Here is an 18,158-nt window from a genome sequence, read left to right on the forward strand (position 1 = left end):
GATTTATTCTTTTAAATAAACATATGTCTTCAGATTCATATATGTACATGCTACCTTTTTTTTTTTAGAATTTGAGTGTTTCAAAAAGAAACCAACATTTTTCAGACAAAAAATAAATGTTGGTACTTGGGAGTCTTTCAATTATTATGTGATGAAGACAAATTGGTTTACATCAATTTTATTTTTTAAAAATAACAGAGCCAAAAAAGTCGAAGATAACAACCTAGGAACAGAAACCGCAGTGGATGATGCAGTGGAAATGGACAACCAGCAGTCTAGTCCTAATTCAAATGAAACACTTGGGCCTGATGTGACCTCCTCACCAATGGATGACCAGTTACAGTTAGAATTGGAAAACTTTTTAAAGTCAAAACACAAGCGGTGCATCTTGTCTCCTAATATTGCCAGAGAGCACATTAAAATGGTAAAAGAATATTCTTTGCATTTTAATTCTGTAATGAATACATTAAGTTTTTTCTTTTTAATAATACTTCAGTAACTATTTTGAAGCACTTATACATTTCTCTCCCTTTCTATTATTTTCAATCACTATTACATCATTAAGAACTAGCTTTAGAACATATTGACATGTTAAATAATTAAATAAATAAAAAAATCACCCTTTGGGTAAGAATTTTGTGATTTTACCATCACAAAAGAGATACAAGACACAGAGAGCAAAGGCAAACAGACACAAAAACTCCTCTTTTGTTCCCCTGGCATTCAAGTCATTAAATAAAATTCCACTATCTGATATTAACATTTCACATGTAAATTTTGAGTAAGTCTGCTGTGAATGTATATTTTGGTTTTCTATAATTATAATGTTATGTTATTGTAATACAAATAATAAAGATGATAAAGATTTTATTTATGTATGTATATTTATGTATTTATATACATACAGTGATATTGTTGTTATAATAATGCATTTAATTACACATATCTTATCTATAATAATTAGGTGTGGGATAATAGCAAAGATTTCCTGAAACAACTTTTTCCATTTTTGGCAACAGTGAAAAAGGCTGATTGCCCTACAGATGTATTCTTTTTGGATGTCCTTCCAGTCCCACCGTCACGTTTTCGGCCAGTAAGCTTCTCACTTCTTTCATTTTTGTTTAAATTTACTGTTAAAAGTCTGAAATATTTTTCATCTGTTTGAAATACTGTTATGGCGTTAAAATTTACAAGTAGAAAAAAGTACAGTAGTGGTGTGTGTTAAAATTTTTTGATATGGTCATTATTAAAGATATTTGATTTCCATCTCAGCTAAGTGTGATGAAAGAGCGCAAGTATGAACACCCACAAACAGCCAACTTGTCTAATATCATCAAGGAGTGTGTAACATTGAGAGACTTGCTGCAACTGTATAACAAGCGGCTGGAAGCTGGAGGCAATGTTCTTGTAAGTTAACAGTTTTAAATTCAACATTTTAATGATAAAACATATTCTATCTGACTTAATCTGGCAGTGAAAAATTGAATTGGAAGAAAATTAACATAGGATAGACATTACCTGTGTTGGTGGTTGCTAGTTGAGTGTAGTGTAGATGATGTTGAGTAATCTGTTTGAGATGTTATGTGGGAGTGCTTAAATACCACTCACCAACAGAATAAAGAAATATAGAAAAAAGATAATCCAGCCTTTTTAAGTACAACACTTACTATTTAGGCCCCTAACAAATTCTGTTTTAGCCAAAAATCACTTGATCCAGATGAACTGAGAATCAAAATGATCTTAATTTAAAGGGTGTTTGAATAGACCTAAAAAATAAAAAAAAAACTAAAAATTAAACACTTAACCCAAAAAGTAAGCAGACAGCTGCAGAGTGAATACATAAACAATGTAATATCTAAAGATAACAACAAAAACCTATGGTCATACATTAAGTCTAAGAAAATGGAAACAACAGGCGTAGCGCCATTAAAAGATGAACATAACATAATACATAATGATAATGAAACTAAAGCAAACATTCTAAACAAATACTTTGCATCAGCATTCTCAGCCCCAGGAGACAAAGACATATTACTGAATTTGAACCAAGTAGACAACATAGAAGATATAGTAGTACAAGAAAATGGAATTCAAAAACTATTAGCCAACACCAAACCAAATAAAGCTTCTGGACCTGATGGTATTCCAGCTAGATTACTCAAAGAACTAAGTAATGAGCTAGCCCCAGTGTTCAAAATACTCTTTCAGGCTTCACTTAACCAGGGCAGAGTACCAAAGGACTGGAAAGAAGCTAATGTCACCCCCCTATTTAAAAAAGAAGAAAAATCTGACCCAGGGAACTACAGACCAGTATCACTTACCAGCATCACATGTAAAATCCTAGAACACATAATATGTAGCAACATCATAAACCACTTAGACAAACATAATGTCCTCACACCATACCAACATGGCTTTAGGAAATATAGATCATGTGAAACACAACTAATAGGACTAATTGATGATTTTTCAAAAGGTTTAGATAATAGTGAACAAATAGATGCTATCTTACTAGATTTTTCTAAGGCTTTTGACAAAGTTCACCACCATAGTTTGCTTAAAAAATTAAAATATTTCGGCATTAATGGTCCACTGCATCAGTGGATTAAAGACTTTCTGATAGGGAGAGAACAAACTGTAATAATAAATGGCTCTAAATCAACACCGATAACAGTAAACTCAGGTGTACCTCAAGGTACAGTCTTGGGTCCACTACTATTTTTAATTTACATAAATGATTTACCAAATTGCATTAGTTCAGGAACAAAAGTCAGATTATTTGCAGACGATTGCATAATATATAGAACAATAAAAACAACACAAGACACAGATATTTTACAAAGAGAATTAGATGAATTACAGAAATGGGAATCAAATTGGAGCATGTCTTTCCACCCAGAAAAATGTCAGTTGTTAAGAGTAACAAAAAAACTAAAACCAATTAATTCCACTTATCTTATTCATGGCAAACCAGTATCACAGACTAAAAACGCAAAATACCTAGGTGTTATAATAAATGAAAAACTATCATGGAATCCACATATTGATGAAACTACAAAAAAATCAAACAAAGCATTAGGATTTATTAAAAGAAATTTCTATAAATCAAATAAGAACATAAAACTAGAATGTTACTTAACCTTGGTTAGGCCAATAATAGAATATGCATCCTCCGTTTGGGACCCCTCAACTCAAGAAAACATTAAGAAACTGGAACAGACACAAAATAGAGCAGTGAGATTCATAACAAACGAATATTCACATTTGACTAGAGTAACACCTTTAGTAAAATCACTAAATTTAGAAAGCCTTCAGGACAGAAGGCTCAAAAGTAAAGTAGCAATCATACATAAAACACTGAACCATAATCTTCAAATACAAAAACAAAATTTAATAAAATACTCTGAAAGACACAAAGATAAAGGCACATTCCTCGTCCCATATGCTAGGACAAATTTGTACAAATACTCCTTCTTCCCTAGTGCTATTAGAGCGTGGAATGGGTTGCCTGAGCTAGCCAGGAAAACCAGTGACTTGGCAGAATTTAAGTCATTGGTTAATATGCATGACTAAATGCATGACGCGTAGGACGTAATCATCTTCTTTTTTGAAGTAACGTCTGTATTATATAAGATAAGATAATTGAAATTTAATATTTGCAAAAGGATGAATTAGTTTGGTCTATCCATGTAAACATATCTATTTACAGTTAACTCAAGGCTGTAATCCTGGTCTAAGTTCTTGAACTAAACCTTCTCCAGCATAATATCATAATGTTGGCCATTGAGACAGAGGAACTCTTCTTAGGGTTTCTGGGAGATCTATAGATGACATATTGTGTGAATATCTAAGTTTTTTTTTGTTGTTGTTTTTTTTAATGTATTTAATTTATGAACAGGTCTAAGAGTTTTTCAGAAATTTGAAAATGTTGACAAATGTATTAGTAAATGTTTCTCCTTTCAGGGATTAACCTTGCCAGAAACAGCTGAGAGCGTGGCCATTAATATTCAGAAAATTATGGCATCGTGGTTGAGGCTACAGTCTAAGGTCAATGTAGTGCTGGACAGTGACCTAGATAAACTCTCTCAAGACAAGTCGATCGGAATCAAACAGGTCTGGTTAGTGTGAGATAAACACCTATAGACTAAAACATACGAGGTGAACTACTTACCAAAAAAACAAAAACATTTAATGTCATGTTACATTATACATGCTTGATACATTTTTACATGTAATTTTAGAGAACAATTGAACCTCCGCTGTAATGTTTCTGTTACATGCTGTCATGTTCTGAAAAAAAGTCAAAGCCGTGGAATTTGAATCTCAGTTGTTGTGGGCTGAGTTAGATTTAAATCTATCCTCCCACCATTCAGTGTTTGAAGTTTTTTTTAATAAGCTACTAGAGTTAATTGGAGCATGTGAATGTTTAATGAAAAATTAGGATAAATGTAAAATTATCCTGCAAAAAGAAAACAATAAAAAAAAATTGTTAACACTGTAAGCAGGAAACATTAAACTTTTTATATTTATTCATTCACATAAAAACAAAAGTCAAATGTTAGGACTTTATTCTATTTATCAGAGCATGTACATGGCATTTGAAAATTTATTTGTTAAAAATGTTAGCGAAATCTCTTAGTTCAGTTCTAATACAGAATCAGTTCTTTAATCACTGTATAGAAATTATCATTAAATTATGGAAGTCTATTCATCCATATATTCTATTTTCTGTTGTTAGATTTAAAAGCAAAATTATGACTATCTTTTTTTTTTTTTTCAATCTCAGTAAGTGTTCTTTTTTTTTTTTTTCAATACTAGGTAAAGACATGTAGGGTTATGACAGGTCATATGACTAAAAAAAAACAAACATGTTTATTCAAGAACTTATGTACATTCAATTAGGTTAACGAAAATTTAAAAGTAGAATAAACAGTAGATGCTAATGATTTTCTTTTGGCCATTGTTTATTGATATTTGTCTGTTCTAAAAGCTACTGGAGAAGAAGCAAGGTTTGTTTAGGATGCACATGATGGGAAAGCGTGTTAACTATGCTGCCCGCTCAGTCATCTCCCCTGACCCTTACATATCCACCAATGAAATTGGAATACCAATGGTTTTTGCCTCCAAGCTCACGTATCCTCAGAGGGTGACTCCATGGAACATACATCAGCTGCGGCAGTTGGTTATCAATGGCCCCGATATCTATCCAGGGTAACAATTCATTACTGGTCATATCTTGGTAGTATGAGACTTGATTATAGTTAAGTTGGTTTTATTTTCCATTTTTTTTTAAAATTATTATTCCTTATTTACCATACACTTGTTACTCTGGTATCTGGGTATAAATAAGAAAATGTTTTGTTTCTCAGTGCTGTCAGTGTGGTCAGTGAAGATGGCACTGTCGTAAAACTGAATCCAAGTAATGCAAGTCAGAGGGAAGCTGTGGCCAAACAGTTGCTGGTGCCAGACAAGAATGTGTCTGGATCTAAAATAGTGAGTCTCGGCATCTATATTTAGCTACATTTATTGCCTTGTAGAAAATATTAAATAATAGTTTTTAATGGGGTGTGCTACTAAAGGAAATTTTCATGTGTTAAATATTCATTTTATTTTGCTTGGGCTAAAGAGGGATATTTTCATTTAGTATAACTTATGCTACTTCAAGGCTTCATTTCACATAGAAAAAAACAAGGGAAAGCTAAATGTTTAATTTGTGAAATGTGTTTACAGGTCAATCGTCATTTGATCAATGGTGACTATCTGATTTTGAACAGACAGCCTACTCTACATAAACCCAGTATGCAGGTCCACAAGGTCAGTTTTCTAGTTTAGTATACCATGTGACACAGGCAGTACCTTAGTAAACTTTTAATAACTTCAAGGAGTGTATATTCAAATATTTTTGTTACAGATATCTCGGAACAGGGTATGATTTGTGGTTTGTTCTTATGTATTTGTATTTCAGGCTCGAGTGCTCCCCTCTATAAAGACATTGAGAATGCATTATTCCAACTGTAAGGCGTACAATGCTGATTTTGATGGGGATGAAATGAATGCCCACTTTCCTCAGTGTGAACGCAGTAGAGCAGAAGCTGCCTGCATTGGTAGGTTGTAAATTGATTATGTCTGACTGGCTTAAAGGGCACACATTTTAGGAATTAACTTTTACATTCCTAGTAAGATTAAAAAAGTATTGTAATTCTGATGCTATAAAGAAAAGATAAATGATTGAAATAATACCATAACCAACCAGGTTAATGCTGCTGCACTATAAGGATTTGCTCGGTAAGAGAAAAAATAGGATGTCCTCGTTCTTGGTGTACTAGTAGATTAGGTAGCAGTTACTTTTGGTATAAAAAGAGAATTACTCTTGTAAAACTTAGGAAAAATCAAGCATTTGTAGCTAACCCCAGCTCTTAAGCTTTCCACCTTTCAGTATCTGAGAATTTTTCCACCTCTCAATACCTAGTGTTAAGTATTAGGGAGTTATTTTTTTCTCAGTAATAATTCCATTGTCAATTTCCACATACTTTCATGTCAGCATAATTGTTCTAATTAAATTACTATGTTGTTAATTACTATATGTAAAGTAAACATTTCTGCTTTTGTGTGTTCATCATCTTAACATTTTTGTTTCTTAGCTTGTACAGATTACCAATATTTGGTGCCCAAGGACAGTACCCCACTGGCTGGTCTCATACAAGATCACATGGTATCTGGTGTGGCTTTGACAATACGAGGAAGGTTTTTTACAAGGTTATTTTTGCTTTTAACATTTTTTAGAAACATTTTATGTTTACAGTTATCTTGAACTACAAGACATTTAGTGCAGTTGACCCACAATTTCCTCAGGGCTTTTTTCTTCAAATAACTCAAACACTTTTTTCTTTCTTCACCTTCACCTATCCCTTAGTTGAACCGTTGGGGCACCACGCAAGATCTGTCAATTATTTTCTCCATTCCTCTCTATCCTTTGTCTTGAACCGTTGGGGCACCACACAAGATCTGTTAATTATTTTCTCCATTCCTCTCTCTCCTTTGCCTTGGATAGAATTTCGTCAGTGACAGGCCTTTCCATTCTTTGATGTTGTCTTCCCATCCCTTCCTTGTTTTCGTTTTTTTTCCTGGTACTGTCCCTTGGAGGGAGGTCTTTGCAACCCTTGAGGACTTCGTGATGTGGCCAAAGAGTTTGAGTTTACATTTTTTGACAGTGGTTAGCTGGTCATCATGGGGTCCAATAGCTGTATCAATCTTATTTCTAATCTCTTTCTTGATGCAGTCTTTGTAAGTGACACCTACGATCTTTGGAGCTAAGATGCTACAGAAAGATCCTAGGTGTCGCTTACTTTTTCTTTCTGCATGTGTTAAATCTAGAATTGTTGAGCTTCTGTAAAACATATTTAAAAAAAAATAATTTATAGTAATTTTTTCTCGGCCTGGTTTAAATAATTTATTTAATTTTCTACTTCCTCAGGGCTGAATACTGTGGTTTGGTCTGGAGCGCTATGAATGATTGGAAAGAGAAAATCGACATTCTACCTCCTACCATTTTGAAGCCTACTCCGCTGTGGTCTGGGAAACAGGTCAGTTCATTTCTGTCTTTCTTTATTGTACACACATACCTCTGAGCATCTGACATTTATCATCCTATTTTCTACACAAAAATACAAATATCTTATGTTTCAGATTATCAGCACCATTTTAATCAATTTGATTCCTAAAGGCAAAGGTCTTATTAATCTGAGCGGCAAGGCTAAAATCCCAGAGAAGGTAAATGAATGTATTCTTTGTTTAGTTGTGTGATTATATTTAATTAGAAAACTGGGATTAGTTCCAGTACATTAGTACCAATAAATGTGAATGTGCCTATTATTGGAATGAGTAGCTACAAAACATCCCCCCCCCCTTTTTATTTTTTTTAATCTACTAACTAGTTTAGACATTTCTTTGACATGCTCTAGCTTAGTCTGATTTTTTTTTACAACGCTTATATTAATTTAATCTATCTTTCTGGGTGGAATCTTTTTACATTTTAGTTTTCCCACTTCCCATTCTGGGGTGAAGCTGAAACTTCCCCACAATTATTTATTGTCAATGACAACACGTGAATCAATCAAAAATTAATTAATCAGTTAGTTTTAAGTGATTACTTTTGTTTTATGTAGAAATAGTACTAAGCTAAGGGGATATAGCCTTGTGTAGAGAATTCAGTCGTTCACTAAAAATGTTAAACTATAGACTATAATACCTTGTATTTCTATAGGTACTTGAATATATCAGTGAATAAGGATGTCACCCTTCCATCATGAAGGTTGAAGACCTCAATTTTGAATTCACTCAAGCAACTTTTTTTTTTTAACCTTTTTTACACCCCAATCTCCAACTGGTCCACAAAAGTGATTGGACCATAGCACACTGAGCATAAACATGAAAATTGTGCTAAACAAAAACGATTAATAATTTAAATATTTCCAATCACACAAATTTATTATTGTTAGTCTAGTCTAATGCGCTGGGTGTGGCAAAATGTGTAGGTCGCAGTTGGGGCTACGTAGCCACAGGAAATACTGCATTCTTCATAAACCCTCGGACTCGAAGAGAAGCCATATTATTATTATTTTTATTGGTCTACATCTATTAAAAATTAATTACATGATTAATTCAAATTAAATAATGCACTTTCAGTCAACATTTAAGCTTTGTTGAAAAGAAAAATTATGTTTATATTTGATTTGTTTGTAGAGCTGGCTACCTTGGACTAGCAAGGTCAACATGCCATTAAATATGGCTGCTTTGGAAACTGAGGCACTGGGGGAGAGCACTGTGATCATCAGGCAGGGGGAGCTGCTGCAGGGTGTATTGGACAAGGCTCATTATGGCCCTTCATCCTATGGTCTGGTGCATTGTTGCTATGAGGTAAGACCAATCCTTTGCTGTCTGAAGCACTGAAAAAAATTACCATTTTTTTTAGTAATAAGTAGATTCGACTTGAGTGGATTAATAATGACATTGGTTTATTTTCTTTTTTCTTAAGATTTGACCTAAAAGGATTTTTTTTTCCTTGGCCATAAGAGAAGGCCACAATGGTCCAAAGCAAAGTTAGTTTGGTTACCCTAGTGGAGACACTGAGGCTAGAACACTGGCCTCTTTTGAGGAAAATGAATGTAGTTGCGCTAGCCAATAAACATCTTGTAAAATGTTGGAACACCACCTTATGGGCATCCACAGTAATACATTAAACATCTTGAAACAAAATTGGAGATTGTAGTATAAAACTTAACTGTAGTATAAAAATTAACCTTGTTTAGTTTCTAGAAAAAAAATATTTTTCTTGTTTTATAAGTTAGTAGCAAATCTCATTGAAAAGTAAACAAATTAGAACACAATTGAAATGTTAATCTCTCGATATATATAAATGGGAATTACTTTCTCTCCTTGTCTTATTATAATGATTAATGAATGAAAATATTGTTTTAATTGAAATCAATGGATATGTATTATTTACTTTTCCAGCTCTATGGTGGAGAAATGGCTGGGAAATTTTTAACCTACCTTGGTCGACTTTTTACATCATTCCTACAGATGGTTGGATTCTCTCTTGGAGTTGGAGATATTTTAGTACAGAGACGGGTATGTCATGTTGCACCTGTGTTTAAGAATTAACTTAATTTTAAGAAACTGTTGTGATAAACCTGGTTATGGTGAGGCGCTGTCACGGATGAATGTATGTGTGTATAATTAAGTTTTCTTTGTATTGTGTTGGAATGTACGAGCAAGTGACCGGAAGTGTGTACGTGAGCATGAGGACAGTTGCCAGTGTGTGATGTGATAAAGTAATACATTTTGTATTTAGTGATCCGACCAAGTTATTTTAGTGTGTTATATTACAGCAAGAACCTGAGGGATACCTAGACAGTTAGTGATTGACTATTTAACTGCTAATTACTTTGAAAGCTGTAATAGGCACCTTGTTATATGCAATGTATTCTAGTTTTGATATTGTGGCATGTAGCTCAACTCTACTCAAGATTCACTTTGAAGTATGACACTTGATGTAGCGAGGTTGAAATATTTTATTACAGCATGTGTGTTGTAAACCTAAGATGTCACGCTCAATATAGTAAACATAGTAAGAGGATTGCATCAATGGTAGACATGTTTTTTCCAGGCAAACAAAAGGAGGAAAGATTTTATCAAAAAGTCTCTCCACATTGGTAAAAATGCTGTGTTGAAAGCATTGAACTTAAACCCTGAGACCACCACAGAGACAGATTTGTTACTTGAGCTGAAAGAAGCTCACTTCGACAAGACTGGCATGAAGATGGCAGAGCTGGACATGTGTATGAAGTCTGAGACAGATAAAATACAGGACAACATTGCCAAGTGAGTGCATTTATCACACCTTAAAAATTAACTATTTAATTACTTATTCATTACTGCTTTAATGTGTTAAAACTATAAACTATCTTCATTCATTTTGAATACAAGATGTAAGAGCAATTGGGCAATATTGATCTCACTGTGTGGCTGAAGCCATGTTTTTTTAAACATTGTGATTTCTTTTGGCTTCAGATTGGAACTTGAAAAATAAATTAGGCTTGTCACACACAACGCTCGCTAAATATTGAATCTTAGAAAAAAGAACAGATATATGATTTCTTATTAATAATTTACGCATTTTAATTATTTTTTTTTTAATGCTGGTTTGTTGTTTATTTGATTGCAATTCTATGAGAAGGTTTTTCAACTTTTCCAATAAAATGGTTCTAAAATGTAAGTAGGTATTTTTTAATATTTTCTATTCCAGAGCAATCATGCCTGGCAGACTTGAAAAAGGTTTCCCAGCAAATAGTCTGCAACTGATGGTACAGTCTGGAGCCAAAGGTTCACCAGTAAGTTTTTCTCATTTCAGATGTGCTATCGACATTTGCTTAACATTATTTATGAGCTCATTTTGAAAATCAAACTATGGCTGACTTCATGTTTTTAATAATTCCTCCCCCTCTCCCTCTCCTACAGGTCAACTGTATGCAAATCTCTTGTCTGCTTGGTCAGATAGAGCTAGAAGGCAGACGTCCTCCTCTCATGATGAGTGGTAGGTCCCTCCCATCCTTTCTGCCCTACGATGTTGCCCCTAAGGCTGGAGGTTTTATTACTGGACGTTTCTTGACAGGCATCAGGCCACAAGAATATTTCTTCCACTGCATGGCTGGTAGAGAGGTAAAGGATTTGTGTCAACAAAACATTTTCTTTTTAAAAAATGTTTCTTTTTGATGTAATCAATAGAAATTTCTTTTTAATTCTACCGTGTCATAATCAATTGGAAGTTCTTTTGAATTCTATCTAGTTTTGTTTAAAATGTAATAACACTAACTTGTCTTCTTATTACTTGATTTATTTAATTTATTATGCTACATTCCCTAGTAAAAGTTAAGCTGCCTAATAGTGTTTACCATGCTAACTATTCCTGTCATATTTTGATGTCACAAGTTGCAGTTATTTGACATCTGTTTATATTGTAGCCATCGTTGTCAACTAAAACATAGCCTGCATGTTCTTTCCCTCCCAGGGTTTGATTGATACCGCTGTCAAGACAAGTCGTAGTGGTTATTTACAGAGGTGTTTAGTCAAACATTTAGAAGGGCTTATGGTGAACTATGACTGTACAGTGAGAGACAGTGATGGAGGAGTCATTCAGGTAATCTCAGGAGATTGCTGGTGTAAACGGATTTAAAAAAAAAATTTATAAACTTGATGTAATTAAAACATATAAGTTCTCCAATTTGAGGCAAGTAGGTCAGTTTGGAAAGAGACGTAAAGCTGTACTGTTGCTGTAACCATTTTCTTACATGCTCTTTACCATTTGAAGTTTAAGTCAGTAAGCCAGAACAACGAGAATTCAAATTCAAGACCTATTTGTTCCACTATGGTTCAGTGTTGATATTTGGAACAATGAGAATTCAAATTCAAGACCTATTTGTTCCACTATGGTTCAGTGTTGATATTTGGAACAATGAGAATTCAAATTCAAGACCTATTTGTTCCACTATGGTTCAGTGTTGATATTTGGAACAATGAGAATTCAAATTCAAGACCTATTTGTTCCACTATGGTTCAGTGTTGATATTTGGAACAATGAGAATTCAAATTTAAGACCTATTTGTTCCACTATGGTTCAGTGTTGATATTTGGAACAATGAGAATTCAAATTCAAGACCTATTTGTTCCACTATGGCAGTGTTGATATTTGAACACTTATACTGATTTATGAGGCATCTACAACAAATGATGTACTTGTGCTATCATCTATAGCAAAACTCTCTGTGGTTATTTGTATTTCTGTGCAAGCTACATAAAGGCTAATTAATGCAAACTTTAAAGTGTACTAACCAGTTCTGCATTTGTACCAGCAATTTACATCAATGCAAAAATATAGTTTTCCTTACTTACTGAGATTTTGTAATATTTCTTCAGTTTTATTATGGTGAGGATGGTCTGGAACCTATGAGGAGCACTTTCCTTCAGGCCTCTCAGTTCCCATTTCTAACAGAGAATCTTCATGTGCTACTGAGTACCTCACACAATCCATGGCACAACAGTGGTCAGAACAAAAACATCAGCAGAACATGGAAACGGGTCAGTAAAAGACTTTGTTACTTAGCTGTCATAAATTTATAGCTTTAATAATGATAATAATAATTTTTCTTATGCAATGCACAGACTTTTCTGATTTTAAGATGTTTATGAATTCTTGTAGATGAAACCCCATTATTACCTTTAACTTTTTTTGTAGTTGTTGTCAAGTCAAAACAGTAATAAACAACAGTAATAGAAGCAGTCTCTGCGGAGAACTTTTTTTTTTTTTCTTAGTTCTCACTACATTTTATTTTTAGGTAATTTTTCTCTTCAGGTTAGGCCAAGTATCTTGATCTGATTATTATTGTCTTTATTGGTCACCTCTTCTCAATTCCAGAGCTCTTTTTCTCAATCTGTTTATAAATGAGTTAAAAACTTTTATTAAAATGTTTCTTCAAAATAAGTGGTAGATTTTGATGTCTATAAAATCTAAACCTAATTTTAAAATTTCTCTCTTTCCCATTGAAATTTAGGCAAAAATGTGAACTCTATTCGGAATAAACTTTTTATCATTTTATCATTATAAATATGTGTTTCAAATAGATGTATTTTGTTAGTACAAATATGTGTTTCAAATAGACATATTTTGTTAGTAGAAATATGTTTCAAATAGACATATTTTGTTAGTACAAATCTATGTTTCATATAGACATATTTTGTTATTTTCACTTTTAACCAAACTTTAAATGTGTTCAATCCTGATATTTAGATCAGTAAGTGGAGGTCTCACACTACTCAAGAAGGACACTGGTACAACAGAGACAGCAGCTTTTTGAAGTTTTGTAACAGCCAGACTGAGTCCCTAACACAGGAGGACAGAGAGACCATTGTCAGAACAGGCCAATGTCTGGGTAGATCTCTTGCCTCTCAGAAGCTCTGTTCTGCCTGGGCGGCATTAGAGGAGGAAGAAAAGGGAAGGTAAAGAGTTCCTGATGAAATACAGCAAGAGTTAGTTACAGCTAGGGGTTGTCTTCCTTTGCACGTTGTCACAAAGTTGTTTGTTTTTTTGTATTCTTTACAATTTTAGCCTTTTGTCATGTTTTCATCTCAAATTTAACAATTATGTTCCATTTATTTTACCATTCTATCTTTCCTTTTTAAACAATGATCTGTTATTATTGACTTGATCTCAGCTTGAGATATTTTTAGTTATTTTATTGTTTTTTAAGTACTTTAATGTTATTTTTTTTATTCCAACTACCAAATTAAACAAACTTGTTGCTACTAAAATTCAGATTTACAGTTTCTTAAACCAATATTAATGTTTTAAACTTGCAGGGAATCTGCCACGCATGGTGTTTGAAGCTCATGCTGTGTTACTTGATAGAATGCATAGTGTCAAGTAACTATTTTGTTTCTATTATTTCAGAATGACTCCACGTGTCAGCAGTCCAGATCCTTTGATGTCCAGATTTTTTCCTCACTCTTATCCAGATGTTCTTTCAGAAAAGTTTAGGCATCAACTGAATGTCTACTGTAAAAAAAGCTTCAAAAAGGTATGAAAACAATTAACAGTGATGGGAATTTTCCGACAATTGTCGGAATTCCGATAATTTCTTCTGATCCGATTTTCTAGAAAAAAAAATCCGAAGTTTTCCAGACATTTTTTTTTTCTAAATCCGATTTTTTTTTTATGAAAAAAAAATCCGATTTTATTATTTTTCCATTTTCGGAAGAATGCGAAATAAGATTTTTGATTTGTTTTGAACATGCGTACATCCGGTCTTTTGACACAGTTAAAGTTCTATTTTTAAAAAAATCTTGTGTTACCGTATTGTCTTATAAGTCTAGATCTCGGTCCAGACTAGAGTGGTTTGAATCAGTCTAGATAGATATATTCTAGATAAGATATCTAGATTCTTTAATTTGAATACTTTTGATCTAGATCTAGAGCATCTAGACTTCAATGGCTGCTTGCCAGCTTTTGAAAAGTATTAGACTGATTAGACTTAAACGTAAGAGTATCATGAATGATGCCCGGTCGCTATGTTACGTATGACGTATGTAAACTATGTAGCGCTAATCGCCGCTATTACTACAATTCTAGATGTATTATTTTTTCGCTGTTGTTACGATGGCCCCTAGATGTAGATTTTTCTAATTTGAACCCTGCCTGCCGACTTCCATGAGTTCAAATGGGATTAGATTTAGACATCTAGATCTATTATAATATTATAATTATAATAATAATAAGATCTAGATCTACTCATCTAAATCTAATACTACTAATAGAGTTAGAGTGATACTGTGATAGACCTACCGTGTATCGGCCATCTGGATTTATATATAGATCTAGAATATATATACTTTTTTTTATATAGTAGTAAGTAGGCCTTCTTTAACTTCTTTACATGACTATAGTGAGTTACTGAGTATAAGCCTGATAGAATGTAGATATCTAGTAATAATATATTGGATCTAGAGTCAAGTTATTAGATATAAGTAGCTCTAGATTATAGATCTATCTATAGTGAGGGATATATATATATTTTAATATAACAGTTTAAAAATTTTCTCTAACTAATAACTTATCATTACTAATGCTATAAATGTATAAAAGCCCAGTGTGGTAGAGATCCACTTCTTCTAAACAACTTGTATCTGCATGAAAAAGAGTCACATAAGGAAGCCTCAATTTGCAGTTTTATTGCTAAACTTTCTCTTCCTCTAAGCATTGCTCCTCATCTGGTTGTTCTTGCTTAAGAACTCAGCTGAGATTCAGCAGCTTTTCAAAGCATTTTTGGTGGACTTCATGTGCAAAGCTTAGTAAACAGTTTCTCCTGTACAAAATTTAATAATTATTGAAACAAACAGAAGTGTAGCTCATACTTTTGAAGTATTTCCAAAACTCAAGCATGTTTTTCAAACATATTTAATCCTTATAGTTGTTTGAGAAAGAAGTTGTTACAATATCTGTAAAGCAGTTATCTATTATAGAATACTCAGACTGCAAAAAGCTTTCTTCTCCCATCAATATATATACAAACAATAGTGCCATGAATGCATTTTGTGTGCAGTAATGCTCAATGCAGTGCATTTTGTGTGCAGTAATGCTCAATGCAATGTAAATGTTATGTAATACAACATTAATTAAAGAAAATATTAAATAAAATGATTCTACATAGTTAAAAAAAAATTCAGCAACATCTTTTTTTAAGTCGCCGCAACAGGCCAGTTCAAAAACGCCGGGGGGGGGGGGGGGGGGGGGGCTTACAAAATTTCCTAAAATTTTTGCAAAGTCAGTTCCCATCACTGAATTAAAAATGATTACAAAAATGTCTTGGCTTAAAATTTGATTTTTGGCTTGCTATTATGATTGAAAAATTAACTCATTATTGTGATACACGTTTTTTTTTTAAGTTAAAAAAAAATCTGATTTCATATTTGTCCTGTGCAGGTGACGGCTAAAATGTCTCAAAACTGCAGCGCTGATGTTTTTATGTCTGCTATCAATAAGAAGTTTGTACAATGTATGGCACACCCTGGAGAAGCTGTTGGCTTAGGCTGTGCACAGGTCAAGTGTTTAAGGATTCATTTTAATATACAATGATAAAAGTCTGTTTTTTTATAGATCAGTTTACTTTTCTTATCAACTATGATTATTGATCAAATTTGATTGGCATGGCTTTGGGCCTGTTCTAAAATTGAAAAGGTGTATAACTATAAAAACATCTCTAGGCTATGATTTTCAATTTTTTAAAATATCTCTAAAATATTCATCGGAGATGTTAGTTCTGAGCAATATGCTTAGACTCGTATGTAGGGCTATTGCCAAGTTTCTAGCTTCATCCCACCAATTTGCATATTGACTATTATACTGGGTATTATAGAAAAAATATTTGGCCATTCTTAGCAAAGCCCTAATGATTGTTAAAATCTATTCAGAAGTGATTAATGTTAAGTTTTCATTTCTTGCAGTCCATTGGTGAGCCCTCCACTCAGATGACCTTGAACACATTTCACTTTGCTGGTCGTGGTGAGATGAATGTGACCTTGGGTATCCCCCGCTTGAGAGAAATTTTGATGACAGCCTCTGCCAACATTAAAACCCCTTCAATGGATGTGCCTGTCATCCCTGTGCCAGATTTCAAAGAGAAGGCAGAGTGGCTGCAGAAACATTTGAACAGGGTCACCATGGACAAGGTAGTTTTAGTTGTTTTTGTTTTTTTTAAGTCTTTATGGCAAATAAAGTTGTGTGTGTGTTTAGTTTTCAGTTTTCGTTTATAGATATCCCCTCAGACAAATTGAAAAGAAAGAGAGAAACATTGAAGAATGAAGACAAAAGGGGGGGGGGGAGAGAAGAGACTGTGTTAGCATACTTTAAAACAAATATCCTCTGGATATCAAACAAAAGAACACTCTTAGTTTCCTAAATTGTTTCTTAAAATATGCCCTGGATATGTACAGTTTTTCAAATATTTCTTAATATATGCCCTGAATACCAACCTTGGGCACGCACTTAGTTTCTTAAATTTGCTTTCCTTTATGTATTAGTGCTATACATCATTCTTTTCATGTGTGGTTTGTTTAAATGAACAAATGAAATCCAACATCCTGTTTGTCTATTTTGTGCTGCTTTGTATTTCCTAGGTTGTTCAGAAGGTCAAGGTCAAAGTTTATTCACAGTGTGGTACTGAAAGTGGAAATAGGTAAAAACTGAAGACACAATACATTTTTTAATTAGTATTATTAGTACAGTATTTACTGCAGCTGTTTCTTAATGACTGTTTCAACTGACTTCTTTAGCTTCTGGTCTTATTACGTTTTGGCCCTAAATTAGCCTATCAGCCTCTTTTTTTCTGAGGCTAATGATTGACTATTTGGTGGTCATTGCATAACCATGACCTTTTTACTGTCATATACAAATTTCAGTGACCAATTTAGTTAGGCTGACTCAGACCTTTATCAACACTAGAGATGTTGATGCTCAATGTGTCTGTTGCTTTAAATAGAAATAGAACTCAAGCTAAACACAAGTGACATGGAAAAACACATTACAGCTTCAGAAAATTATTATTTATACAAATTTAATAATAGTAATGTATCACCCTTCTTGATTTATATTTTAAACTATTGTAAATGTAAATTGTGTTTTGGTCACCTTTTAAATGAATTAGTGAAGTCATTATATGAAAAATATTTGTACAAATGGTCTGACTTTTAACCCAATTGTCTTCAACAGAGGAAGCTATAAATACTTTGAGGTCAAGATCAAATTTCTTCCTCGTCGTGACTTTGAGAGTTTGACCAACTTGACGTACAAGGAAATAATGAAATATGTGGTGAAACAGTTTCTGGTGAATGTAGACACTAATATCAAGAAGGAAAATATCATCATTGAGAGAACAACGTAAGTCAGTGATCTCTGTAACACATTAGCTGGGTACTGTTAGGGGTATCTTGTAAAATGCTCCAGATGTTAAGTCATCAGAGGCATGATTGTTAATGCCAAGATGTATGTTAAGACCTCTGTTAGATCATCTGGGCTAATCAGGAGTATATAGTTAGGTACTCAGGCAGTT

At 33.4% G+C, this 18,158-nt stretch overlaps 1 protein-coding gene across 2 annotated transcripts in view; it reads left to right on the plus strand.

Moving 5' to 3' along the window:
* Nucleotides 1-18,158, plus strand: part of LOC106061290 (DNA-directed RNA polymerase I subunit RPA1-like) — a 29,799-nt gene that overhangs the window by 7,832 nt on the left and 3,809 nt on the right. For both annotated transcript variants that reach the window (XM_056030343.1, XM_056030341.1), the window contains exons 6-29: nt 199-424; nt 965-1,093; nt 1,273-1,407; nt 3,964-4,113; nt 4,991-5,211; nt 5,370-5,493; nt 5,731-5,814; nt 5,966-6,104; nt 6,642-6,756; nt 7,475-7,583; nt 7,687-7,770; nt 8,743-8,916; nt 9,514-9,630; nt 10,169-10,383; nt 10,808-10,892; nt 11,020-11,220; nt 11,570-11,698; nt 12,475-12,636; nt 13,346-13,554; nt 14,006-14,132; nt 16,034-16,150; nt 16,555-16,779; nt 17,227-17,285; nt 17,819-17,986. In XM_056030343.1, coding sequence (XP_055886318.1) covers nt 199-424; nt 965-1,093; nt 1,273-1,407; nt 3,964-4,113; nt 4,991-5,211; nt 5,370-5,493; nt 5,731-5,814; nt 5,966-6,104; nt 6,642-6,756; nt 7,475-7,583; nt 7,687-7,770; nt 8,743-8,916; nt 9,514-9,630; nt 10,169-10,383; nt 10,808-10,892; nt 11,020-11,220; nt 11,570-11,698; nt 12,475-12,636; nt 13,346-13,554; nt 14,006-14,132; nt 16,034-16,150; nt 16,555-16,779; nt 17,227-17,285; nt 17,819-17,986 — 3,504 coding nt within the window. The remainder of the gene's footprint in view (nt 1-198; nt 425-964; nt 1,094-1,272; nt 1,408-3,963; nt 4,114-4,990; nt 5,212-5,369; nt 5,494-5,730; nt 5,815-5,965; nt 6,105-6,641; nt 6,757-7,474; nt 7,584-7,686; nt 7,771-8,742; nt 8,917-9,513; nt 9,631-10,168; nt 10,384-10,807; nt 10,893-11,019; nt 11,221-11,569; nt 11,699-12,474; nt 12,637-13,345; nt 13,555-14,005; nt 14,133-16,033; nt 16,151-16,554; nt 16,780-17,226; nt 17,286-17,818; nt 17,987-18,158) is intronic.

Source organism: Biomphalaria glabrata, chromosome 5, assembly GCF_947242115.1.
Source record: "Biomphalaria glabrata chromosome 5, xgBioGlab47.1, whole genome shotgun sequence".
Taxonomy (NCBI): Eukaryota; Metazoa; Mollusca; class Gastropoda; family Planorbidae; genus Biomphalaria; species Biomphalaria glabrata.